Source organism: Etheostoma cragini, chromosome 4, assembly GCF_013103735.1.
Source record: "Etheostoma cragini isolate CJK2018 chromosome 4, CSU_Ecrag_1.0, whole genome shotgun sequence".
NCBI classification, from domain to species: Eukaryota; Metazoa; Chordata; class Actinopteri; order Perciformes; family Percidae; genus Etheostoma; species Etheostoma cragini.
The window spans coordinates 18,143,744-18,171,147 of record NC_048410.1 but is presented as its reverse complement, the minus strand read 5'-3'; the positions used below and the strand labels follow the sequence as shown (position 1 = coordinate 18,171,147).

General features: G+C 39.9%; 1 protein-coding gene across 1 annotated transcript in view; it reads left to right on the top strand.

Moving 5' to 3' along the window:
- iars1 (isoleucyl-tRNA synthetase 1) overlaps nucleotides 1–27,404 on the top strand; it is a 55,389-nt gene that overhangs the window by 26,843 nt on the left and 1,142 nt on the right. The window contains exons 15-33 of the mRNA XM_034868896.1: nucleotides 1,842–1,915; nucleotides 3,590–3,784; nucleotides 4,217–4,303; nucleotides 4,882–4,965; nucleotides 6,165–6,309; nucleotides 6,906–7,026; nucleotides 7,188–7,279; nucleotides 7,569–7,646; nucleotides 8,181–8,302; nucleotides 10,991–11,093; nucleotides 11,316–11,399; nucleotides 14,884–15,058; nucleotides 17,416–17,528; nucleotides 20,895–20,990; nucleotides 23,468–23,644; nucleotides 23,963–24,083; nucleotides 24,748–24,873; nucleotides 25,306–25,452; nucleotides 26,950–27,102. Coding sequence (XP_034724787.1) covers nucleotides 1,842–1,915; nucleotides 3,590–3,784; nucleotides 4,217–4,303; nucleotides 4,882–4,965; nucleotides 6,165–6,309; nucleotides 6,906–7,026; nucleotides 7,188–7,279; nucleotides 7,569–7,646; nucleotides 8,181–8,302; nucleotides 10,991–11,093; nucleotides 11,316–11,399; nucleotides 14,884–15,058; nucleotides 17,416–17,528; nucleotides 20,895–20,990; nucleotides 23,468–23,644; nucleotides 23,963–24,083; nucleotides 24,748–24,873; nucleotides 25,306–25,452; nucleotides 26,950–27,102 — 2,293 coding nt within the window. The remainder of the gene's footprint in view (nucleotides 1–1,841; nucleotides 1,916–3,589; nucleotides 3,785–4,216; nucleotides 4,304–4,881; nucleotides 4,966–6,164; nucleotides 6,310–6,905; nucleotides 7,027–7,187; nucleotides 7,280–7,568; nucleotides 7,647–8,180; nucleotides 8,303–10,990; nucleotides 11,094–11,315; nucleotides 11,400–14,883; nucleotides 15,059–17,415; nucleotides 17,529–20,894; nucleotides 20,991–23,467; nucleotides 23,645–23,962; nucleotides 24,084–24,747; nucleotides 24,874–25,305; nucleotides 25,453–26,949; nucleotides 27,103–27,404) is intronic.

The following is a 27,404-nucleotide window of genomic DNA, read 5'->3' as shown; positions in this document are numbered from 1 at the left end:
TTGTTTGGAGGCTTCTGTAGGAGAGCCTTTCTGGCATGGCAGAGTGAGATGACCGTGGTGTCAAACCAGAGAGTGTAGCGTGTCTCCGTACTGCAGTCAGAGTCAGCTCCCCTCAGGCACCATTGCCAACTCAACACATGAATGATTCATTTATGTAAACAGCAAATAAACACAAACCCAAATGTGTTTGGTTGCTCTTCGTGCCGGTTAAGGCAATTTCAAAGGTCCTTAAGACAAACGGCGATCATGGGGAGAAAAGGAAGGAAGACACTGAAAATAGTGGGAGGAGGAAAGGGGACAGAATAGATTAGTCAGTGAAGAAAGAGAAGTGACCGATGAAAAGAGGGGGAGGAAAATAAATGGAAGAGGAAAAAGACAGTGGAGAAGTCAGCCAAACTATACAAAGGTTTGTCTGGTTATGGATGTTGATTGCCAAACCCGGCCGACTGTGTGAAGTAGACTGAACTGAATGAGAGATGTCAGAATTGGGTTGTTTGAGCGTTTGAAAAATGAAGTGTTGGTCCCTTTGTCTGAAAGAGGGACGGTTAGCGACCTGCTTGCTGGAAATAGCATTGTGGCTGTTTCCAGAATACTCATGCTCCCTTGTGCCCCTTTTACACACCCCTCAGCTACAAATCACACACCCCAAACTAAAGCTGTAAACGAGGGTGTCAGTCTGTGTGTTGCAGGAGGATTTCTATCACTCACTATGTTTCTTTTTTGCGCTTTCACTCTCTGTACCTGTCTCTTCTGGATAGGATTCTTTTACTCTGTCTACTTGTGTGTCTGATGATGGTGTATCCGTTGCATCTGGGCCATGTTACCTGTGCTGCTGTGGTAAAACTAGAGCAGAGCCTACAGGTTAACTCTCTGAGGAGACCAGATAACACACTTTACCATACTTTCTAAGGTTAAGTTACTCAAAGTGTGTTGAAGTAGTCCTACTTTTATAACAAATAACTTTAAATTAGGGTACAACTGGCTTCAATTCCTGTGGGTTTAAAGTAATAGTTTGATATTTTGGTAATATGCTTTTTGCCAAGAATTAGACAAAACGATAAATACCACTCTTATGTGTACAGTAAATATGAAACTGGCCCCAGCAGCTTGTTAGCTAAGGTTAACACAAAGACTGGAGACGGGGAACAGCCTGGCTCTGCCAAAATGTAACAAAATGCACCTACCATCACCTCCAAAGCTCACCGATAAACATGTTTGTTCACCATTTCTTCTCATTATTAGCTTAATTCAAAAAAATAAATGGTAACATTTGTGTTTATTATTGCGCATGGTCCTTTGCAAATGAAATATAATACAAAGTGTGAAGTACAAAATTGTAATTGTCCACAACATTGTAAAAGGTTGCATATACTTCACTGTACATGCTCATCCATTTAACTTACTCATTGCAAAGTGTAGCCCAATATTTGTTTTAAAAATTACAAAATGTGTTGAACGTTAACACATACCATCAACCAATAATCTATAGACTTTTTTTTTTTAATTAACTGACTAATTGTTGAATTTTCAAATTGCTTGTATTCTTGGACCAACAGTTTCAAAATGTCGATACAAAACAGTGAAAAGCCACAAATGTTCCCAATTTGAGAAGCTGTAACTAGGAAATGCGTTTTTGCTTGGGGGATTTAAACAATTAATTATTTTATGATATAAAAGTGTTGGTGATTCATTTATTTTTTTGTTTTACATCAACTAATGGATTAGCGAATTTCAGCAAAAATAATTATTTTTGTCTTCAGGATACTTGTAAATGTGAATGCTGTTCCGTGACAATGCTCACTCAAGCTGTGCTGTGTGTTTTGTGTGTGCTTGTACATCAGGTGGTGTGTATAGGGTCCATGGCTGAACTGGAAGAAATGACTGGAGTCAAAATAACGGATCTGCATCGGGAGAGGTGAGTCACTGATCAAACACCGAGATTATCAGGCAACCACCACCTGAGCATGTACTCAGTGGTGTGTGTTGCTGTGATAGTGTGATACTCGCAGATTCGCAGGCTGTATGTGTGTACATCGGTGGACGTGAGATGACAACTTAATGACACTGTGTCTCTGCTTGTCTGTGTGTGTTGATGTATGACTTTGTCCTCTGCCACTCTAATGTCCTGTCTGTGCCTGTACGTGTCTGGAAGACTTGGAAAAAGTGATGAAAATGATTCATGCATACTTCAAGATTAAAAAGCAACTTGTGTAATTAAAGAACAACTGATTAGCTATTTAGCAGTGTATCATATGTTAAAAACCGAGTTTGAAAAGTGTGCAGTGATTTGAACTTTACTAAATACAATCTATTTATGGATCTCTAACAACTTAATGGACAGACTATTACCTCACATTAAAAGGTCTGAAGTGGCCAGCTCCCAGAGATAATGGCCCTGCCTGCATTAGGAATATTTAATCAAAATCTTAACAACACACGACTAAAAAGACATAATAAACCACTCAAAATGTACTGCAGTGCATTTCTTTTTGGGATATACCTGCTTAATGCTCCCCATTTCCTCATTAGGCCCAGTTGCAGAGCACTGCAGCAGAGAAGCATTAAGCATGTTTTACAGTAGACGCAGCCAAGCTGGCGCCCGCATATTTAACGTCAGGGGAGCGCCGTAACTATTTATACCGCCGCTGGTGCTCGTGACACTAGTTGCAGTCTTCTCCTGAACAGAGGTGTTGCTAATGAGCAAAGGCTACCAACTTTGCTCGTTCTACGGACTAGAAGAAGAAGAAAAAGATAAATGGCACAACTGGCAGCAGCATTGACGTCAATGCTTTGATTTGATTTGATGTCTTCCTCAATGATTCCTCGATGATTACTACTTCGTCGGATCAAGCCTTTCATTCACCTTAGAAGAACTCATCTTAAACCAGTAATTTTACAAAAGAGACTTGAAGTCACTCTGAGAGGCCTGGCTTCCGGTTGCTTTGAGCTGAGAAAAAAATGAGTGGTGCACGATCTCTGCTCATGCGCTGTGAATCCGGGCCAGCATGGTTTCGGCTACTGTAAAATGGCTACTAGTGGCCAACCGCAGGTTACTAAAGGATACAATATATTTTAATTTCTTGTATTTCTATTAATTCAACTCGGGGAACTTTCCATTCACATGCATTTAATGTAGATTAAGTGGACACCTCTCACAGGTTAATACTTTGTAGTAACTACAGCCAGGTTCAGCTGTTTCCTCTGCTTAAGTAACTTTACTGTAGAAACAATGATTTTGTTCTTGGGCTGAATCTGAGTGAGTAGCCACATGGAGAAACTTAATCCATATCCTTGTGACCCAAAGCACTAACAGAGTTTATTCTAGTGGGTGTCAGCACAATTTTAGCACCACTGTTGTTTTCTTAAACCTCGTTCCCGGGGGTGAAGGATTATAAAATCGTTGTTTTGGACTGAAGCCAAAAAGCCTATAGACCCATTAAGCAAACAAAATGTTTAATAAGGTCCCCATAGCAATAATAAAACCAAAAATAAAACCGGGCTGGTCAAATTGTTATTACTGCTATTTTCTAAACAATTGCACCATCTTTCTCTTTCTTCACCACTTTCTGTGCACACTTTCTCTGCCCAGCATTGACAGTCTGACAATCCCATCGCGGTGTGGTAAGGGCGTGTTGCGGAGGATCACCGAGGTGTTTGACTGCTGGTTTGAGAGCGGCAGCATGCCTTACGCCCAGGTCCACTACCCCTTTGAAAACAGGAAGGAGTTCGAGGACAGTTTTCCAGCAGATTTCATCGCTGAAGGCATTGACCAGACAAGAGGATGGTAAGCTGTGGATGAATGGACAGATGAGGAATGGTGACATAGAGACCTTTCCCTGCTGAGTTCATTGAGGGAATTGACAAAAGCAGGGCATGAATGGATGGACACAGATACAGTCAGCCAGATCAGTGTGTTCTAAAAAGACTTATGTAATCTTTATGCCTTTGAAGGCAACAGCCGTGGCCGGGTTAATGAAGTGTGTAAAGCATCCATGTTTTGCAAAAAAAATACATTTAATACCACTTATTAAATTGCCTCAAAGTCTTCCCTACATCCGTTTCTTCATGTCATTCCCCCTCTCTCCCCTTTCATGTCTGCAGCTGTCCTGTCAAGTAAAGGCCAAAATAAATCTTAAAAAAACACGTTTTAGTTTGTAGGATTGAGGAAGAAATCAAAGATGGACCTTGTGTACTATCTTTTTGTATCCTACTGTAGGTTCTACACCCTGTTGGTGCTCTCCACTGCGCTTTTTGGCAAACCGCCCTTCAAGAATGTCATTGTAAACGGATTGGTACTTGCTAGGTGAGTACAGACAAACCCGTCTTTCACATCTTTTTTTAATTTGCAAATAAAATTTATCTTTATGAAATATTATGGCTGGTCTTTGTTTCTTTTTGTCAACAAATGCTGTGAAATTATTAAACCAACAATGTGTCTCTCCCATTTTTTCTTTGTCTGTAATGAGATTTGTTGACAGTAAGAAAAATCTAGTCAGTCAGTCAATTTCATACTCATTTCTGAGCCATTTTCTGCAGACATCATTTTTCTTTGCCTCCACTAATCCACTGATTACCCTCCTGTTTACCACAGTTTTTGATATTGCTTTTCTTCTCCCTTCACCTGCCTATAATGTCCTATTTTTTTCAGTTTCTTATGATCAGTGTGATATGTGTGCTGTAACATTTAGCCCTTAGACTTGCTCTACTATAGGGCTACTTGTCCTCAGCCCCGGGGTCTCAATGCAGTACTCTGCTCACAGGCCTGCTGACCTGGAAGGACTTGACTAATTTGAATACCAAGGGCATGGTTTCCAACATACACTTATGTGCATGCATGCGTGTGTATGTGTATTAATGCCTTTGCTCGTCTCATCTCTGCAGCGATGGACAAAAGATGAGCAAGCGCAAGAAGAACTACCCAGATCCAGGACTGATAGTGCAGCACTATGGAGCTGATGCCCTCAGGTCAGCTCTGTGCTTGAATGTGAATAAGTGTGTGTGTTTCTGAAGCATGAATGCCTGTGTGCGGGTGGCAGGGTTCTGTGTGTTAGTCTACTTCATGCAATTAGCCGGCATGGTTTAAAAAAAGGTTTGAATCGCTTTTCACGCTTAGCTGGGCTTTGTCCTGCAAACAGTATAGACACACGCACGCTGTACATACACATTCATACACACATTGTTTCTCCTCATACATTCTCCTCCTTTGCCCTGAGCAGTGAGAATGTCATGGCCATATGGCTTAATGAATAAAGCACTATGCAGTTGCGCCATATGCTCACATATATACTGAAGAAGAGTGAGCTGCAGAGATAAAGATAGAAAGGCAACAATCTGTTTCTCTTTAAGGCTTCCATTTTTGCTTTTACAACTTCAGTCACAGAGTAGCTGTTAGGGTAAAACGAGCGCCATACGTATTTTAGTATACGTCAGCTTGAAACTGAACCAGTGAGAACCAGTATACACCAAAAGTGATTGTTCTGTCTATTTTGCCTTTTATTTCAATGTATCTATAATAATTGTGCAGGGCCTATTGCATTCAGTTGCAGTTGCGTCATGTTAGCTTGCTTCCAGAATCCTCATCAAAACCTTTTCCAACCACTCTAACAAAGTGTGCTGATTTCTGCCATAAACTGTTATATTGATATTGATATGGATTATTCTGAATTTCTGTTATTGTCATGTCAGTGCTGTCTCTTTTGGCTTTAATGAAAAGAAGAGATTAATTTGCACTGAGATGCTGTAGGTAAAATTAGGTTTTGGCCCAAAAATGTGTTTAGAACATTTTCAAGGTGGACATTTTGACAAATTGGTGGAGCTAATCCAATTCAGATATGTTTGACAGTTGAATAATAAAATACAGCCGGACTAGCAGCTTTCCTTTAATGGTGTCCAATAAGTGTTTTTTTTTTTGTGCAGTATAATATAATATTAAGAGTAGTGTTTGCCTTGGACTGTTGCAAGACGAACAGGGTTTTAACCGTATCTACTCCGACTTTTAACTGTCTCCCCATCTGCATGAGCAAGATACTGAAGCTGAAAGGCTGGTACTTAATATAAACCCTTACTCATTCATGCACATCTATGCACACGTTTAAGTTATTACCTGTGCATGCTCTGACTTATCCTGCAGCACTCACCAACTCCTTCACTGCCTCTCTTTGTAGATTATACCTCATCAACTCTCCTGTAGTGAGAGCAGAGAATCTGCGTTTCAAAGAGGAGGGTGTGCGAGATGTGTTGAAGGATGTCTTCCTGCCGTGGTACAATGCTTATCGCTTCCTGGTGCAGAACGTTCAAAGGTTACAGAAGGTAATGAACTGAATAAAAAGCTCATTCCTTCCAAAACTCCAATGTTCCTTTAGCTATTCCTGGTCTTAAAAACACAGCACTGCAGATTGTAACTATCATTAAATAAGTTCCTTAATGGTACAAAAAGAAAATTACTTTTTGTTAGTGAAATGCAGTAATTCCTTCCCGTAACGTCACTTTTGGATTGGTTAATGGTTAATAGCTGGGTATTTGGGTTCAAATGGAAACCAAATCCTATTTATAAACACCAGTTTTGGAAGATTGTGTAAAATTAATTACAATTTTTATTTCCCTTTCTTACAGTGTATGGCCAGTCTTAACATGAAGTCAGTTAAGGCACTTGGCCATCCGACCAGGGAGCCTATGTGATAATTGTTCATGGAGTAACTATATTTTTTCCAGCAACATACATCTAAGAGCTCAATAATATGTCAAACAAGATCACACAGACAAACACACACAATTAGAAAAAAACCTGTAGCTTGAGCATGTGTAAAACCTGATCAGCCGCTTCACATGAACTATATTGTGTCTTTGTTAAAAATTATATTGTGTGTGTGTGTGTGTGTGTGTGTGTGTGTGTGTGTGTGTGTCAGGAGGACAACATTGAGTTCCTGTACAATGAAAACAACGCAAAGCAGAGTGACAACATCATGGACAAATGGATTCAGTCCTTCACGCAGTCTCTCATCCAGTTCTTCAAGGCTGAGATGGACGGTGAGACAGACATCCTCAAAACACGCACACTGGTATCATCAGTTAATATCGACTGTGACAAAGAATATAACTACTTTATATCTTAAAATCCATCCCATCTGGTAGCCTATTCATGTTGTTTCTACATTCAGAGTAAATAAAGGGATGATTTCCTGTTGCAGCTTACCACCTGTACACAGTCGTGCCACGCCTGGTCAAGTTTGTGGACATGCTCACAAACTGGTATGTGAGGACCAACAGACGCCGTCTAAAGGTGAGATAACGGTTACATCTTTCTTTTGTTTTTGTTGTTTTGTTGTGAGGCACATAAATTATTCATTGATTAATGGAAACAATAATTTAAGCTATCACCGAGTCTCTTCATCAAAGCCTCCATCTGTGGACATTTTATAGCAATCAGTTTGTGGCCCTCCTAGTCAACATTTGGTTGAAGTGAATTGTGGATACATGCACTGATGTGTGCTGAGGCACTTTTATCCTTTCACTGTTCCAAAGGGACTGATTTTGTGTGTGTTCGTGTGTGTGTGCGTGCGTGCGTGTAGGGAGAGAGTGGCACTGAGGACTGCCTGTGGGCGCTGGAAACCCTCTTCAGTGTTCTGTTCTCCATGTGCAGGCTGATGGTGAGTCATACTGTTTCTCTGTGTGAGTGTGAGTGTGAGACTTAGAGAGAAAAGAGATTTTATGGGGGACATTTCTTGTGGTGAGGTTTTGCTTTTGTGTATGCAAGACACAAAGAAATAATGCCGGTACGGACGAGGTGTGTGTACTTGCATGGCTATGAATTATGCATGAGCAGTAGGAGTTTTTATTTCTAACACATTGAAGATGTTTGCATGTGGGGTGGGAGGCACACTAAGAGACAGTTAGCCTAACCCCATCAATAAAGATCAGCTGTGAGCTACACAAATTAATTAGCAATAGCACAAATGGAAGAGAATTAAATTAGAAGTAACCTCACTCTGGCACAATTCTTTTTGAACTTTTGCACCATTTGAGGAAAAAAAAAAACTACAGTAAAAATGTGTTTTGTATGCAGATTTTACAACTGCTTCTGACCTTTGTGTCCGAAAATGTAAATGAGCTACATTACAGAGCATATCAGGCTCTTCTTCTCCTTCCTTTTCTCTCATGTCTACTTGCTTTCTTCCCCTCAGGCTCCTTTTACACCCTTCATTACAGAGATGATGTACCAGAATCTACGTCACCTCATCGACCCCACCTCTGTTGAAGAGAAGGACAGCAGCAGCATCCACTATCTCATGCTGCCCCAAGTCAGGTTGGATAAATCCCTCAATCAAGTTAAAATTCTACAGACATCCACTGCTTCATGTCACTTATATGAAAGACAAAAATAGGAAAAAGTGTCCTCAAAGTTGTTGCTATCGATATTTGCTAAAAGTAGCGGAAAACAATTGTGATGGTCAATCTGTCACCTGTTTCCCCCAACCACTCTGCACACCTTATAAATAATGTGGCTGAAAGGAGCAAGGCAGAAATCGAGGATGTTTCCCAAAGTGTCGAGCGGTGTACTGCCTCGCCTGAAATACAGGTCTCCTATGCTAACGTTAGAAGTAATGATTACCCTTTTATGAAAATGTATGAAGCTTTAAGTCAAACTTTGCTAATTCACTCAGTAAATGCTATATATTCTAGAAATAAAATCTGATCACAAGGTGATTCAGCTCACAAAATGAGATTAATTGATCATCCCGTTATATTTTCACTTTGCAGTAATATTTAGACCAGAATTTTACAGTAGTAATAATAATAATAATAATAATCAACATTAGATGCAAAATGTACATCTAATGTTGGGAAAACGTAGAACTTTTTGAGGTCATCTGGTTAAAAAACTGCTGCTCTTCCAACCCTGTAGCTCCCACAGCAAACCCCCTTGTATTCTCACAGGATATCCATTGCTGATCCAGAGTGCCTGGCCTTACTTTACCCCAATCATATCACACTCTCTACTCCTCAGAGTAGAAGCTTTTGAAGCTCAAGAGTCAAGTAGTGTCTAGAAGAACTGGATTCACCGCAGCTGTTCCTTTTAGGTATTAATCATTTATCCTCTTCATTTTGAAGAGACACCACCCCGCTGATTGGAATTTCCATTTTAATATTTAGTAATATATGGGTTATTTCATGAAATTGATTGGTTCTGTAGATAAAGATTTGCGGTATATTAGTTTCGGACCAGATTTTCTGTTCTCGAGTTTCTAGGTGATACATCTTTCCACACGGTTACCATGTTAGTTCCAAGCAACAACCAGGTCATCTGTTCTAGAGAAAGACTTTGTAATCCTAACTTTCCACAGTTCACTGCTATCTTCTCTTAAAGCAGCCTAACCCTGTTTGCATTTTTGTGGGTAAAACTGTTGATCCCTTCTCTAGCGATTGATAAAAGATTAAGAGAAGAGTTTGTGCACTTATTTCACTTAGAAATACCCTGACAAAACTGCACTGGGCCTGTCTTTAACTGGCAGCACTGCATAAGGATATTGCTCACAAAATATGATCATTTCATTTCCTTCAACTACTTCATTAAAACATGTGCCTTGGTGGCTGATCAGTTTTGTATAGCCTGGAAGGAATTTCTAATTGCCCAAACTTAATTGCATCATCTTTAACTACAAAGGAGTTCTGACATGATTAAATATCCATTTGATTTAGCGTACGGAGAAAAAGTTTGTGTAATGGTTCATATAATCTCCCCTGTCACTCCAGCAGTACTCAGTGCTGCTGCTTTAATAGCCGCTTGTCCGCCCGGCTGTCGAATGGGACCACTTCACCCCCCTCCCAAAGGTCATACACCAATCAGGCGGTGGGAAGAGCTGCTCCTCAATCAGCTCATTAAATGATTGGCTGTCCCTGGAGTCCTCTCCACTATCATTTTGCTCCACTGTTGTGTGTGCACACATGGAGGAGCAGACTGCTCGAGTGAACAAGCATTGTGCACAAACACACACAGTGTTTGTGTTCCTGCAGACAGTTGGGGCTAATATTGCAATGTGTGTGTTAGGTGTGATTAACAGTTGATGTGCAGCTCTAATTTTGATTCAGAGGTGGAAGTCTCAGTGTACTTTATTAGTGGATGCTCCTAAGTTAAACTCTGGCACTGGGGGTTCTGAACTCTGTATTTACTTAGACATGTGGTACTGTCCTTGTCACCTTATCATTCATTTTCCTCAATAGAATAGTGATTTGAATTTCTAAACCACTGATTAATCAGAATGACGATTGCTGGCTGTGAGTTATGACAGAAATGCACCTTCGTCCCCTTCAGTGTACCCTGAAATTGTACAGTATTTCACAGCATACGGAATGATTCTTGTTGTGAAAAAAGTTCCTCTCATCACCCTACATTCACTTATTATAAGAAGACAGCTCCTTCAGGTGGCACCCATTGCAATTTAAAAAGTTTCACATGGTATAGAGTTCTGATTTAAAAAGAAAAAAAGAGTTCTCTCTTGTATGACGCACACTACAGGGTTATGGTTATTCAAACGCTCATACCATGGCATTGGGGCAAAGGATCAACAGATTTGGTTTTTTCACGGTCAATACTGATTATTATTAATGCAATAACAACAGAAACCATGGTGTCAAAATTTAGAATAACACAGGCTCCAATACAAAGCTTAGTTTCAGTGACTTTACGCATATGTTAAATAAATACTGCAAGGGATAAAAGAACCTTTTCTTGAGTGCCTCCATCAAGAAAGAAACAGAGAGAGGGAGCATGTGTGTATGAACGTTCTTTGATCGTAAAGCCCAATGTTGCTGTTCAATTCCCTGGTATATCAATCAGTTGAATGAAGTACACTGCATACTGGATTCTCTACTGCTGACTCACACAAACGGGTCAAACGCAGGCTGGTGCTGCTGCGCTTGGGTGTCCGACCTGTGATGCTACTTACGATGTGGTGATTCTTGGATTTACTTAATTTGTGTTTCTGTTTTTCAGGGAGAGGGTAATTGACAAGCGCATTGAGAGTGCCGTCTCTCAGATGCAGTCTGTGATTGAGCTGGGCCGAGTGATCCGAGACAGGAAGACCCTTCCCGTTAAGGTGAATAATCAATTTTACTCAGAATGTAAGACAGACGGTGAAATAAAACTCAAAGAAACATGCTACATATCGGCGTGATATCGGATAATTGCAAATTAAGCAAGGTCGGACGATTTTAGTAACATAAAATTGCTGCACAAACAGTTTGTCCACCAAAAAGCACTGACAACTGACACTGGCTGGAGCGATTGACCCACTGTGATGTTGGTGTGTGTGTTTCAGTACCCATTAAAGGAGGTGGTAGTCATTCATCAGGACCCAGAGGCCCTGAAAGACATTCAGTCGCTGCAGAAATACATCCTGGAAGTAAGTAAACCAAGAATGCTCATTGGTTGTAGTGTGTCATAATATGTCTTGAAATCTGCTTGGTGATGTGTCATTTTACTAGTGCTCTGCTTCAAGACGAGAGGTGCATCTTCTTCTCATCTTTCCTTTTAAGTGTTTTTATTTTTGTCGGTTTGCTCTGCTTTGATCAGTGCAAATAAACGTCTAAGTTAAAGAAAAACATCCTCTAGAACCTCGTTAACACTTTTTTTTTTACTGGATAGATGGGATGTACAACAGAGGAAGTGCATCTTCACATGATGTTTATTTTTATTTTTTTATCCTCAGCTGTAATTAAAATTTCTGTACTCTCTTCATTTAAAAAGGGGGTGGAGCAGATGCCTTTTGATTTACTCCCACATGCAAACTCTTCATTAAATAAAGATTTCTCCAGCACACAGAAAACATTATAATAATGTTAATGTGTTTTTGTACTTTATAGTCGCAGTACTATGCATCATTTCACACCATTGACTGTAAAATTACTGGACAGAGCATCCGGTTCGGCGAAGTGCTGCAAAGGCTGAAGTGTCTTAAACCTGCATGATATCTGAATTCCAGCTGGGGGCAACACGTGTGGAGAAAGTGACCCACTTCTCACTTAATTTATTACCTCTGTAAACATTTTCAAAATGAGTGTATGGTCTCAATTGCTAGTTTTAAGTCTTTTGCAACACAGAATGATGTTCATTTTTGGAATTATGCTCTTGTTGATATTAAACCGGTGATAAAGCAGGGGGTGTTTTAGGGCATGGCTACAATGTGATTGCCAGTGAGAGTGTGTAACGAGTGTCCCTGCATAAGTTCTCACGTCCGCAACCAAGATGGTGGCGGCCGTAATGGCGACCTCAACGACTAATAGCAGATCTCCAAAAACCAATGGGTGACAGTGATGTCACACATGCGCTGTCTGCTAATATACAGTCTATGTTACACACACAGCTTTTCTAGCTCTTGTTTTACATATAGAGCCGGCAACATTACTGAGTTGTTGCCTTTGTTTATTTAACTTTCCAGGTAACATGCTGTGTTTCACTGTGGGGGGGGGGCAATAGCTCTGTCCGTAGGGAGTTGGATTGGGAACCGGAGAGTCGCCGGTTCAAGTCAATATTCAGTGACTTTTATTATTATTATTATTATTATTATTATTATTATTATTATTGTATGAAAACAAAATCATATAGTCAAGGACTGGGTGTTTCCAATGTTAAGTGTCATTTTTGTCAAGTATTATCATCAGTGTCTGGTTATGCAACAGAGAGATGTCTGGCCTGTTGAGGTGCTGTCCAAGTAACTGGAACGACGACTACTCGGACAGTAGACAGACTAATTGTCATAGCCTTTAAGTGCAGGAAGCCATTAAACGGACATTATCCCTTTTGTGTTTGGGTTTGAATTTCCACCAACAAAATTCAAGTCAGTGCTGTTCTACAGCTGACTCAGATAGCTCAGCTATGCTCTTAAGTAAGAATGCTTCAACCTTTCAGATGCTGTTGCTGGAAATGTTGCTACTTTTATAGCCATGTGAAGTTTCACTAGGTCCCAAAATGAGAAATTACTGATTTGTCTTACATGGAAAATTGATTCCTTCTTGTTCCCATATGCTACTGACCAGGGAATTGACACAACATAGAGATTAAGAATTACAAAGAATTATAATTAGAAAGGCTTCTAGTGTACCCTCCTGTTGGATCCCACAAGCTTAATCTTAGTTTGAGCCACACGTTTTCTTTCATTTCTGGCTAGGAAAACATTTAACCTTACCAGTTTCTAGCTTCCCTCCAGTAAACAAGGTTTATGTGATCAGAATTGCAAGAAATTTTAGGTCCTGCCGCCCAGGGAAGAACCTTTAAACTCTCTTATTATTGATGTAGTTTCAGTTGAGCTGATTATTTAAAAAAAGTATTATTCTATAATCATAATTATTTAACTAGTCATTTTTTTTTACCACTACTTGAATGTGCCAGGATCGGGCACTGCCTGGTTGATTTCATGGCTGACTTGTTCTCTGAGTGAATTACATTTTTTGATTGTGTCTTTCAGCACGTCTGGAGCAATTAGTTTTATTTGACTCCTACAGGATGTGACAACGCATTCAGCCTAACTTGAGACCCGTCAGAATGGCTTTTGCCAATTTATAGAGAAGCAAATGCCATCAACAGTAATACCAGCACTCGCATGTTTCATGGGTTTAGGGGCCATTGCTGAAGTCCCAACTTGCGAAAGGAAAGGAAGTAATTAGCTAGAAACAAAAACTAGGAACAAACTTCGATTCATTGTTGTTGGTCAATGGCCATTTTAATTTTAGCTTTGGTCGGTGTTACTTGGCCGACAAGCTTGTTGATGTTTTCTGTTTGATTTGAAAGCAGTCTGAATATATTGTAATGCACCAACATCACGCATGTATGCACACACACACAAACACACACACACACACACACACACACACACACACACACACACACACCGGGCCGCAACTCACCAGTTTGGGAAATCAGGGAGCGATACAACAGGAACGTTGGCAAAAAGGGCTCCATTATAACATCCAGGGGTTGACCAAGAAGGCGTTCCTGGAGGATGTGATCTGTGATGCCTTCACCTACACATCATTCACCAAGCACATCAAGAGGAAAACGTGGCCCGCCATGGATGTGGTGTATGCTCTGAAGCGACAGGGCCACACCTGTACGACTTTGAATGTTAAACCTGATCCTGAATCACATATAAAGAGCCACACTTATTCTAAATAAAGACTTCCAATTCTGAGTAACAGGCTTCATTACTTACAATTTTAACTAAATCAATGATCATTACAAAAGCAGCTCAAGACATCCCCCCCCCCATAAAAAAGAAATGGATAAAGAAAAGGGTCTTTTGAACAGCAAGTTTAGTTCCAAGGCCCTTTTAAGGTGGTTCTCTCGACAAGTCAAATCTAATTGCATGTGCTATTGATGTGAATTGAGTTACCACCGAAGTACGTTGAGTGTACATTTAGACAAGTTAAAATACGTGGGATTCATTTAACTTAGGAAAATCATGCGATTAATCGTGATTTAAATATTCAAATTGATTGATACCCCTATTTTTTTTAATTTAGTTTTCCATACAGTTTATCTTTAGTTCACCTTTCAAACGGACATTTGCAGTTTAATAAATGCAAACAGTTTTAATGTAACTGAGTCATATATTTTAAGTCTTACATTGTATTTGGTTGGGTGGACATTTGTTGGGTGCGGGATGAGCATTGTAAAGGTTAAATTGAACTTATCCAGTCAGATAACCCTAACATTATCATAACTTAATTGCATTACTTTTCATGTTTGTTTTTATCAACTGTAATAACCATATATGCAGTATATACAGTATATATACAGTGCACATATTTACCACACACAGTTGGGACATAACACAGGATGCTACAAGACGGCGGCGACTTTTCTAAGACATCTTTTTTTATATCTTCCAGGAGCTTAATGTGCGACAGTTGACGCTGTCAACAGACAAGGATAAGTACGGCATCCGTCTGAGAGCCGAGCCAGACCACATGGTGCTGGGCAAGCGCCTAAAGGGAGCCTTCAAAGCTATCACTGCTTCTATCAAGGAGCTCACCAGCGAACAGCTAGAGGCCTTTCAGAAGACAGGTACTGCTGTGTGTTGCTGTCTGGTTGTGTGTGCGCAAAAACATCAGTGCATTTAAAAATTCCACTCATGCAAAGGAAATAACATCCCAGATATTGTTTTTGTATTCATTTTTCACCGAGTACTTGTGTTCTCTATACAATTGAACACACATACCAAGGACTTTTGATCACCAAATAGTTTATTAGTAAAGAGGAGTAGGTTTTGTGTTAGGATGTACACACATCTACATAATTGCTCCATATGGTGTTTAAGTCATATTTCTTTCACCAAAACTATGAATCCATTCAATGAAATCGGGTACAGACAGACGGCCAGTTTAGTCTCAGAAAGCAAACCCTGACCCCTCTATAACTATAATCCGAGTTTGAGTACAGATCAAAGCAGCGCAAGGTATCTTGTCTCTCCAATTATAGAAAGACGAGGAGAGGCCCCAGAGTCTCTGGGGAAAGACTCAGTGGAGGTCAGCTGGGCTGTGGGAACTTAACATTTCCAATCACTCACATGTTTGAAGTCTAGCCAATTGGTAGGAAAGGAGGAGGATGAGCAATGGCAGGAAAGCGATAGTTGTGGTAGAGGGTGGTAAAGAATTATGGAGAAAGGTAACACACTGTTGAAATTTTGCACAGCGGTACCAAGTAACGTTACACTTATGTTGTGATCACAGGCGAGATGTACTGTAATATTTAAATGTACTATACAAACCCTACTTTTAAGATGCTGAGCTGTGTTTTTGTTTAAAGGAATCCCAATACTAAGCTACAGCAAGCAGGCAGTTTGAGTATCTCAGCACAGAGAGAGAGTGGAAGCAGGGGGGGGAAACGGCTAGCCTGGCTCTGTGCCAGGGTAACAAAATCAGGAAGGATGGAAAAAAGTTGGAATAAAAACCAAACATCTGTTAACAAATCAAAGGTGGATGGTACACTAATGTCAGTGAAGCAATCTCTGAAATAATTTATCTATAGAAAGTTACCAGCATATACTCAGTTGAGAGTCCACTTTTAACCTCCTGAGCAATTTCTAGCTTTTCAAAAAACCTTTTTAGACTTTAAGGGTGGCAATTTGGCTAGAAAAGGATTGTGCTTTCATGGCCATTGGTTGAATTACTCATTATTCCGTACCTGTATCTTTGGATCCCATCATTTTGACGGGGAAGAAGAAAAGAGGTTATGAGAGAAGGGGGAAAAGACCAAAGAAGCTGGAAGGGACACAGGAAATCAAAGCATGGAAATCTTGGATTAGAGAGAAACAGAGTGACTGTTTCACCCAGCCTCTGGGTGTGGAGAAGTAAAGAGGAGAGGAGAACACGGTCACGGTTCTTAGTCAGAAAGACAGATGTAGGTAATTGCTGCCACTGGCAAATTTGAGATATGAACCTGACTAGATTGGGTTTACTGTAATATTTAAAAACCAATCTCGTGTGAATTTGGCCAGAAAGACTGTGATGCGAGGAATCTCAAAACACTCGAGCAAACACTGGTCCAGACCCCATCTAATTCAAAACAAAGCCTCAGCCTGAATGCGAATTAAGAGAGCACTTTATTCAGCATGATTGGATGTAATTAAAACCATTTCTAGAATCCTCAAGAGACGGAACACCAAAATAAAGACATTTCACACATTTAGTTGGCAATTTATTCAAATTTAATAAGGAGAATAGTGGGGCATTAAATAGTCCATCATCACATTTGCATTAAAGTGTTGTCAGTCAGCATTGATTTAATCATAATGGGTATCAATACTAATTATTTTCAAATGCATTTTCATTCTGTCTGAAAATGATCCATTTTCAGTTTACTGGTGGTATTTAAGATTTTCACCGGAACACATGTGAAAATGAATGTGTCATACGTGTCTAGTTTAATTATTATATTATCTGCTTTAATTATAATTTAGTGCTGAAGTGGTCTGACATAAATGTTACCACTTCCACACAGTTCAGACATTTTCTTTATTATGTCACTCAACATCCAACTGATTTTGTTGCAGAACATTTTTAATAATTATTTATGTTGGCTCTAACGCATTATTTTGACCTTCATGATCGTTGCTGAGAATATCCCAATCCAATAAGAACATTTTTTGGTTGCAAGCTCTTTTAATACGTTTTTATTAAATATGGTTTGACTCATTTTCTCCTTGCCCCTGGTAAGTTTTGTACGGGCTGTATAATGTATTGTTGATTAGCTCTACAGTCTGAAGATGAGGAGACACAGTGTGGAGGTCCATGTGAACAACATATACACTGCTTTTCTATGAACTGATGAATGTTATAGCTAGTATGCTACCATATAACAATGTTTATTTTTTTATGTTCAGTACCACAACTGACTAATTCATCCTGTTTTGGTTAACTAAGGGTCCATCGAGGTGGATGGTCGTGAGCTTCATGAGGAGGACCTGAGGCTCATGTACAGCTTTGACCAAAGTTCTGGCTCAGCAGCACAGTATGAAGCACACTCTGATGCACAGGTATGCTTGACATTTAAACATCCTCAAAAATCCTTTTTGCAGTAGATACTATTTGCATGCAAATTGAACACCAATCAAAACAAAAGGAGGAAAACATGTTATTCTTAATTTTGTGGACAAACAGCTTCCCCGTAAAGAAATAAAGTGGGTAGTGTGTTTGCAAGACAATATTGGGCTCCTTCTGACAAGACTGCTTAAGAATAGATGGGCCTCCACTGTGAAAAGTGGAAAATATAAAATATGATTTATCTTCAAAGGTTTAGACATAAATGTGTGTGTGCCCGTTTTCTGTTTAACAACTCAATTTTGTAAAGAAATTTCTTCTATTTAATGTGCATTTTTATTTCTAAGTGCCAGCTTTTAAGAGACTGTAAAACAACCTTTTATTTAAACAATAGTTTGAAATTTTGGAAATATGCTTATATGCTTTCTTGCTGAGAGTTAGATGAGCAGATGGATTCCACTTTTATCTGTATGGGAAATGAGAAGCTACCGCTAAAGCTTATTAAATTACACAAAATCTTGTTTATTCTGTACAACAACTGTGTGTAGCAACATCTCGTTGGGGATTTACAAGGGGTTTAATTGTCTGATTATTTTCTTTACCCAGAGCATAGACTTTTTAGAAAAGCCGGAACACGCTTTTCCACTTTCTCCCACTGTACAAAAGTAAAACCGTAATATTCCCCATACGGACGTCGCCGTCTTGTAATTTTGGATCCAGTGTCTGCATAAAAGTGATTGGGCGGTTGAAAGTCCCACCCATACACCTGCCCACCAATCGTGAGTCAATCACAGCTGTAAATCATGACGTGTCACCCTGTTTTATAGGATCAAATAACTAATAAAAAACAAAATTATCTGAAAAATCAACATTTGAACAAATATCAGAACCCCCCTAAAATGACCAAAACCGTTCTTGAGAATTCAGGATTTGATTTTTTTACTATAATTTGAATTTTGCATTCGTACGGCCAGAGATTTACGGCTTTACGGCAAGCTCTGAGTCACTTCCTATTTTCTCTCGAGGCATCAACAACACACCTGACAGGTTAGGTTGTCCCTTCCAATACACGTGCTAGAAAGAGGTTTGGTTTGCTAATGTTTTAAAGACCACGCCGAAATACACACACACACCCACACGCATGCTAACGCTCTTCAGATGCCATCAAGCGGGATCACTCGTCCAATCAGCATTAATTAGTAGAATGCTAGCGTGTTATGGGAAACAACTCAACCCAGCCCCAGCACTACTTTCACACTGCCTAGGCGAGGCCGCACAGCATCTCCTCAACTCCAAAATCGACCGCCGTATCACATTTTATCAGAGCCATCTCTAAGAGCGGCGGTGCTCTGCGTTCTTCACACAGTGACTAGTCACCAGTACTATAATGCAAATTAGGAAATGTAAACATTCTTTTACTTTTTTTGAAGTTGTGATCTAGGTCTTGAATTTCATATAGTGGTCTTAAAAAGGTCTTAAAAAGTCTTTAATTTGATTTGGTAAAACCTGCGGAAAAAACCTGTATTTAGAGTACAGACACGAGGGTGGTATTGTTCTTCTCATCTAACTCTCAGCAAGAAAGAGAATAAATGTACGACCCAAATTGTGAGGCTGTTCCTGGTACCCGGTACCAGCCTTAATCCTTTTTATTTTGAAGAAATACAGATATTATCTTAAATGTCTAGTTAGTTGGATGTTTTAAATGCACATTATACTCTTAACTATAACATATTTTTTCTTAAACTAGCTGCACACATGGAAAGTATCTCACATAACTTATTATTATTGATAGGTCACTTGTGTACAGTTACTACGCAAAGGATAATGAATATTTTGACAAATTTTGTCACTTGTTAACACACATGAAACTGTATATAAATACACATCTATACTCACAAAGAGTACCCTCTCTCCCTACTGCTACTTTACTACACTAGAGATTGAGCTGAAAAGTGTAATGTAACCTGATTTAACAATAAATGCTTCTCTGCCGCTGGTCTTGCACCAAGCTGCCGTATACTGTAAATGCATTTATTTGTCTTTACTGTACAAGCTTGATGTATGAAATCATTTCTCAGCTATGTGGAAACCAGCATGTATGCGTTTCCCACAGGCCTTTTCTAATCAGTGCTCCTCCAACCATATGCACACCACACGGCTGCACCTTAATACCAGTTTACTGAGCTGGCTTTTTTATTCTCTCTGCTACTCTCGCTCGCACTGAATTTCCAGCTCCCATCTCACTGTTTCTCTGTTCTTTCTCTCTCAATTTCTTTTTTTTTATCTGCTTCGTCATCTCTTTCCCTCCCTTCCTTGGTTAAGTGTTTGTGGATGGCAGCAGCTTAGCCTTACACAACATGACACTTATTTCACTTTAACAACTCACACAGATTACAATATTGTCATTATTGGTGCTTGGTTGGTTATTTTTTTTAATTAACATTATAAATGTAATGCAGATTTATCTCATAAATGTTGCTCTCTGGATTTTACCCTGCCTTTTTAACTGTATAGTTTGTAGCGTGGGTCTGAAGTTACTCCGTGGCTTCAGTAAACTCGAAGGTCTTTATGCCATGTGAAATTCTGTCACTCTCTGCTACTATTCTGTAAAATGCATATTGCAGTAAGTGTGGGCTGTACGTGATTAGAGTACAACCTTAACAATAACCCCATTAACCCAACATTAAAGTGTTGCAGCCAGGAGCACACAGTGCTTGTTGTTGTTACAGTAACCCAAATATATTGAATTCATAACTTAACTTCATCGCTATGGCTAGGAAGTCAACATTGTTTTTCGTGTTTGGTGTTCCAACCTAGAATTGGCTAATTTACACACCTAGTTGATTGATAAAAGGATTTTATAATAATTTCAAAATAAGTTCGGAGTGAAAAATACTGTTCTTTGTCCAAATATGAAAACTTAATGTCCTGATGAAAACACGTGTATTTGTGCTCAAAGACATCCTGAATCATCTAATGCCTCTAATTATATGTGGGAACCCTATTGAAAATGGTATTTTATTTAATGATTACTAGCAATTAATCATCAAGAATCCATACATTTGGTATTTAGACACTTTATATAAAGGATAGCATATATGGTGTACGAATATAAGGTTATGAAAATGAAGTCTAAAAAACATCGCAAATTTATTTATATGTCAACATGCACTGCACTTGGGAATTTTCGGAGATTGTTGAAAAAGTGCATCAGTGGAAAACTGCACTTTAAAATGAAACTATAATTGTTTTTATTGGTGCCTTTAGTCTTTGGAAACATCAAGTCTGTGATCAATTTCATGTTTAGTTCAATGTGTAGCTTAAAACCCCTCCTGTTGTCCTCTGGGTCTGTTGTCCTTTAGGTCTTGGTGCTGATGGATGTCACCCCCGACCAGTCCATGATGGATGAAGGCGTTGCCCGAGAGGTCATCAACCGCATTCAGAAACTACGCAAGAAGGTGGGACAATTATTTCAGGAGCACTACTAGAGTGACAAATAACACACTACTAGTGAATTTTACAATCCAGTGTCTAATGAATAGAATACAATATATCAAACAGTTTGCCAAACCGTGTAATCAGGGCTGTGCCTGGGTGAGCATAAGATGCCACTGAGGCAGTTGGAGGAGTTGTTCTGGAAGACCAAATACCCTTGAAAATATCTTGCCCACACACACCCCTTCCCCCTCATATATTTTGATCATTACAGTAGAGTTAAAAGTTTTAAATGTATTGTTTGGGTGATTCATTAAACAAAAATACTAATTGATCGGTTTACAGCTTCTCAAATGTGTCCACCCATCTCATTACTATTTATGCATTGGAACATGTGGATATTTATTTATTTTTACTGATGAAAGAGAAATAGATAGGAGTCCTCACGCGGCCCTCCCCAACTAGCACTTTGTTTGTTTGTTGTTTGTCTCTCATGGGCGGGGCAAATTCTCTTGGAGGGCAAAGCAGAAAAGAGGGAGGTAACCTTACCCCTTATGACCTCATAAGGGGCGATATTCCGGATCGGTCCATCTGAGCTTTCATTTTCTCAAAGGCAGAGCAGGATACCCAGGGCTCGGTTTACACCTATGGCCATTTCTAGCCACTAGCGGACCACAGGCAGGCTGGGAATATGCTTATTAATGTTAAAAAAACCTTATAAAGAAAATAATTTTCATGCCATGGGACTTTTAAATTCTAAAGTGGAATCATAGAGCATAAAGCTTCAAGTCACATTTGACACTCCATTTGCTTTATTTCTATGATCATTTATTGATGTATTTAGTTGTATTATTGACTCGTTAGTTGTCGGTTTTGGGGCTCCATACTGGACCATTGGCCGGACAAAAAAGTAATTTGATAATTTGATCGTGTTGTGCTCTAGGAAACTGTGACTTTTTTTTTTTTTTTACATTTTATAGACTAAACTTCCAATGGATTTATTGAAAAGAAATGAAATTTATGGAAATTATCATTAGTTGCAGTCCTACATTGTAGACCAAGCATAAAAAGTGTGCTGTATTATTTTGTTGCATTAACCCCCCCCCCCCCCCCCCCCCCCCCCCCCCCCCCCCCCCCCCCCCCCCCCCCCCCCCCCCCCCCCCCCCCCCCCCCCCCCCCCCCCCCCCCCCCCCCCGCCCCCCCCTGATCACTCTGTGCTCCCCCCTTACTCTTTATGTCCCATGCTAATTTTGTCAGGGCAGTTTTGAAATCTTTCCACTGCAGCGTCACAGTTAGAAGTTTCTCCATCATAAGGCAGGCTTAATGGAAGCTTAATTACAGTCTGGCCCCTTTCAGATTCTAATGTTGGAGCTTTGAAGTGGTTTGGGGAGTAAAGACGGATTAGGCAACAGCCCCTTGTTTTCACAAGCAACAAACAGTTTTTTCCATCCCCCTATAGCAGTGGTGTGCACTGGCTCCCGGCCAGGCTAAATTCCTCCAGTTATTTCAAACTGAGATCTTTTAGGAATTTTCCACCCCTGGGATGGGAATTAATTTTGAACAATTTATTGACATGTTCGGTAGTAGTTTGTGGGTGTGTATGCAAGTCTTTATCAGTGTTTGCGTGAATATTGTGTGTTAGAAACAGAGGTTAGCGGTTCCTTGTTGTTATTGAACTGCTCACAAAATGGAGATCTCTGATGCTCTGACCACGCACGCACACACACACACACACACACACACACACACACACACACAGTGCTAGGTACCATCAGTACCTTGTCTTGGCAGGAAAAGCCTATATACCTTCCTATATTGATTGACTGCTCATGTGTATCTAGCTAACACTGTACCCTGCCCTTGAGCTACATACTTGTGTGTGTGTGTGTGTGTAGCGTGCGCGCGCACACTAGACAGTCAATATATGTGTGTATGGCTGTGCACATTGCAGATTAGGATAAGATCAATGTGTTTGAATGTGTCAAGGTTAGAGGAAGCTGTCAGCACACAATGCTAAAACAGCTTCCAAAAATATCTCCCATTTTCTCCTCTGCCTTTATTTGTTCGTAAACTGTATGTTTTCAACTTTTTTTTTAAAGGTACCATGGCATTTTTTTTTTTAACATAATAATATGAGTTCCTTTACCCTGCCTATGGTCCCCCAGTGGATAGAAATGGTGATTGGTCTAAATCAAGCCCTGGGTATCCTGCTCTGCCTTTGAGAAAATGAAAGCTCAGATGGGCTGAAGTTACCTCCCCTTTCTATGTTTTTCCTGCCCAGAGAATGTGGCCCACCCATGAGAGAGAGACATCTTGCCTATCAAACAAGCAAAGTGACAGTTGGTCAAGGCCACACCCCCAGCCTTCACCTTGTTCTCCACCCCAAAAGCTACAGACTTAGAAATGGCACATACTAAGGAAAGCTCATTGTGGGACTGGCTCTAGTGGCTGTAATTCGTTTGAAAACCCACAACCTGTCTCTCAATCCCTTGTCTCACAGGGTCATTTGGTGCCCTCAGATGAGATAACTGTGTACTACCGCTGCCATCCAGAGGGGGAGTACTTGGGCTCTGTGATCCAGGCTCACACTGACTTTATCCTGGCTACCACCAAGGCTCCCCTGTTGCCCTTTCCTGTCTCCAAGACTGCCAGCGTCATCATAGAAGAAAAGACTCAGGTATGAAAGGAAACTTCAGGGCAAGCAGGATTATTGTTTGCTTTACCATGATACAAGTTCAGTTTAACAGGCAGCTTGTTGTGTACCACAGCGTTTCACCATTAATGAAACATGCTGGTAACAATGTGTAAGCCAGTGATGCCAAATTTCCCATTAGTGATTCCCATTAGTGATTCCCATATTACCACTCTGAATGTGTGTTAAGTCACATTTCGATTTTTAGTTTAAAGAACATTAAAAGTCAGCACGTCTTTCTCTCTTTTCTTCTGTCATGCTCTAGTCGTATTTTTATACTATTTGTTGTTTTTGTCGTTGCAGCTGAAGGGGTCAGACTTGGAGTTAACCATAGTAAAGGGATCTTCCGCCCCTCTGCCTCCTCTAAATGGACCAGCTTGCGCCTATATGAACGTCAGGGTGAAGGTCAACAACAAAGAACAAGGTAGCACATGGGTTGGTCGTCAAACTGTTTAACTGTCAATATGAGTTTGCTTTTAGGTTATTTTACATTTTGGGGAAAATTGAACATCTGCTGTTAGTGGCGATAATATAGAACCAACCAATATATTGGGGGCCGATATTATTGGCCAACATTAGGCATTTCCAGATCGTATCGGCATGTATAATGGCCAATTTCTTTTTTTTTTAATGATTCTGATAAATGAATATTAAAAAAATAAAAACTGACTGTCAACCATGTTATAAGTGTTTCCGTTGCAAAGTTTGTCCACCAAAGGGCACTCTACAATGTTGCTGTTGGCAACACTGTTTTTTGTTGTTGTTGTTAATGTGTTTTTGTTCAAATTACTTTAAAATTCATATTTCAAGTTTCAAGAACTTTAATTGATTTTGATGTTCTGTTGTGACAATACAACAAATTATTATATTATTTAAGTGAGAACTCTGTAAATAACTAATGTTGGGGAAATCTGTTTATGTTTTGTAACGCGTTTCTGAATTTTGATATATCGGCCTAATGGATTTTTAAATAACTAAATATTCGTATCGGTCTAAATCCTTTATCGGTCAGGCTCTAAACAGGATATGTACCACACCATTTTTCCGTATCTTATTTGCAATTCTTGTCCGACTGGTTTCTTGTTCAGAGGGGGTGGTGCTGTTGGAGAACCCCAAAGGGGATAACCAAGTTGACCTGGACAAGCTGAAGAGAGTGTGCAGCAGCATCTTTGGAACAAATAACACCCAGCTCAGATTCTTCAACGGCGAGACTGGTGAGAACTGGTTATGTCCCCTCAGAAAGACTTAAATGGGGCGAATCACTGTTACAGTAGAAAGATCTGCCATCTCATATTATTTGATTGACTGTGGGTCATCTACCGCCATCTTCTTTCTACATCCTCATGTAAAGACTAAAGTAACTAACCTTTACTGTTGTAGCATTTTTTCATGATTGTAGTTAACTATGGACCCTGTAAAATGATATGCAGTATAACTGGTATAACTGGTGTACTATCATTGAATAAACTCCTGCAAATGTAGGTTAAGCATTTGAGCCAACGAGCTAACCCCAACAAAGTTAGCTAGCTATAACTGTAATGCTACTTCGTCAGATAATTTACTAGGTTTAGGGCCTCCATAGTAACCCATATTAAATTCTAAAAGTCCTCTCTGCGCCTGTGTGTGCATTTGTGTGTTTATCACAGAGTTGACAAGCAAGATGGACCTTCAGGCTTTGAGCGGTAAAACTTTGTCGGTGACTTCAGGATCTTCCTCCCCTGGCCCTACCCTCACCACCGACACCCTCCTGTGTCCTTATGTAAACCTGCTGCTCTGCAATGCACAACCAGCTGGTGAGATATTCACACACACTCACTCACTCTCTTACTGTACAAACAGGCATGCACAGATGATAAGTCCATCAGTCATTCTGGCTGTTATAAGGCTGCCATTACTCTTTTGAATTATAATCAACAAATGCCCTGGGGTCTCATTTATAAAACGGTGCGTAGGATCCTAACTAAAAGTGTGCCCAAAAGCCAAAAATGCCGTATGCCAAAAAAAACTTCAGATTTATAAGACCGTGCGCACGCACATCTGTAAGCAATGTTCTCTTTATAAATCACAGATTACCCACAAGTGTGCGTACGTGAATGTACGTGTCCTGTGCAATGTGACAGTGAGACAGCTGATTAAATATTAGGAACAATTTTTGATGTGTTTTTTTAGGTGTTTATGGAACAATTTTCACTCAGTACAAGCGCAAATAACACTGCTGGATTTATCTTCATGATAACGTGGATGATATGGAGAGAAAAAAACATGTGAGGCATCAATATTCCCACATTTACTTTCTGCAGTCTGACATTAGTTTACCTCCTCACCATCTGCGTCGCCCATTCCCATTGTCCCCGGCTTGTGCGTACGCCATATTCATAAATGAGACCCCTGGAGAGACCAAAACCAAGGATGAATTTATCTTGCTGATATATTTTTGTCAGTGTAGTTAAAGCTTTACTTAACTTAAGGCTTGGAACATCATAGCTCCAACACATCAGATCAGATCCTTTGCTTTAGACGCACTGATCCCAGTCTGACCCAGACTTTGTACATCTCTCAATAGTTCTAACTGGAATAAATACTGCAGTCTTTTACTGAAGTTAAATTAGCAATACCATTATACAAAAATCTCCTATTAATCTCTTGCATTCATGTTTAAGATGGAGCAAATTTAAAAAAAGGATAGTTAGACATCGTGTAAAATAATCACTGTATGCCTGTTGTCTCACTGTTTGTCATTTACATGACTGCTGTGGCCTCAAAACAAATTCCCACTTGGAAACAATAAATATTGATTTGATTTATACATTTATTTTTCTTTCTTGCTCTAGACCTGTGCTGCCGTCTTTGACATCTGTTTTTAGTCTATTTATCAAATGTTTTGTGTATGAAATCTGAATCTGAACAATAAATAGAAACTGTAGTTGTTAAATAAATGTACTTAGTTTTTTTCGACCTCCAGAATACACTCATTGTGTGTTGCACTCTGTACTGAAGGCAGTGTACCATAATCCAGCTTTATCCTTTAAGTCATTCACACTCAAACCCTTTCACCTTGCCCCTTTGACCCTACGTCTATCATCTGATCAGCCTGGCTCTCTCTCTCTACCTTTCTTTTTGATCTATCATTCCTTCTCTCGGTCTTCTTTCCTTTTCCCATTGCTTAGGATTGTTACCTTTCCAGCAGTTGTGAACAAGCTTTGCTAACAAGCCAATCATTTCTTAATTTGTAAAGGAAATAAAGTCTGTCTGGTTCACTTCTCTTCAACATTCTTCCTATCTTCCTCCAGAGGGCCAGACAGGAGAGCTGGGCACCCTCCTGCTGGCGAACCCAGTGGGCCAAAATGGGCTCGACTACTCAGGCCTGCTATCTGAGGCCGCCAAGGTTTTCGGCCTCCGCAGCAGACTGCTCAAACTCTACCTGGACCAGGACCTCACTGAGGGTAAGAGGAAAAGATGATGGCTATATCATATTGACTTTAGTATCCACTTAGAAGACTTTTAAACTGATTTTAAGGCAAGTAATTCTCAGCGATGAGGGGAAAATCTGATTAATAGTTCTTACCTTCATCATCTAACATTTCATTGACAAGGAAAGTAATTTAGAAAGTGGGTTTGTCATTATGTTTTAATTCCTGATTAAGAGATAACTGTCTGCTACTGTCAGCTGGCAAATGCTTTTTGCCAGCTGGAGAAGAACAATCCTTAGAAAAAACATTAGGGTTCCCCAGCCCGGCTGTGTGAA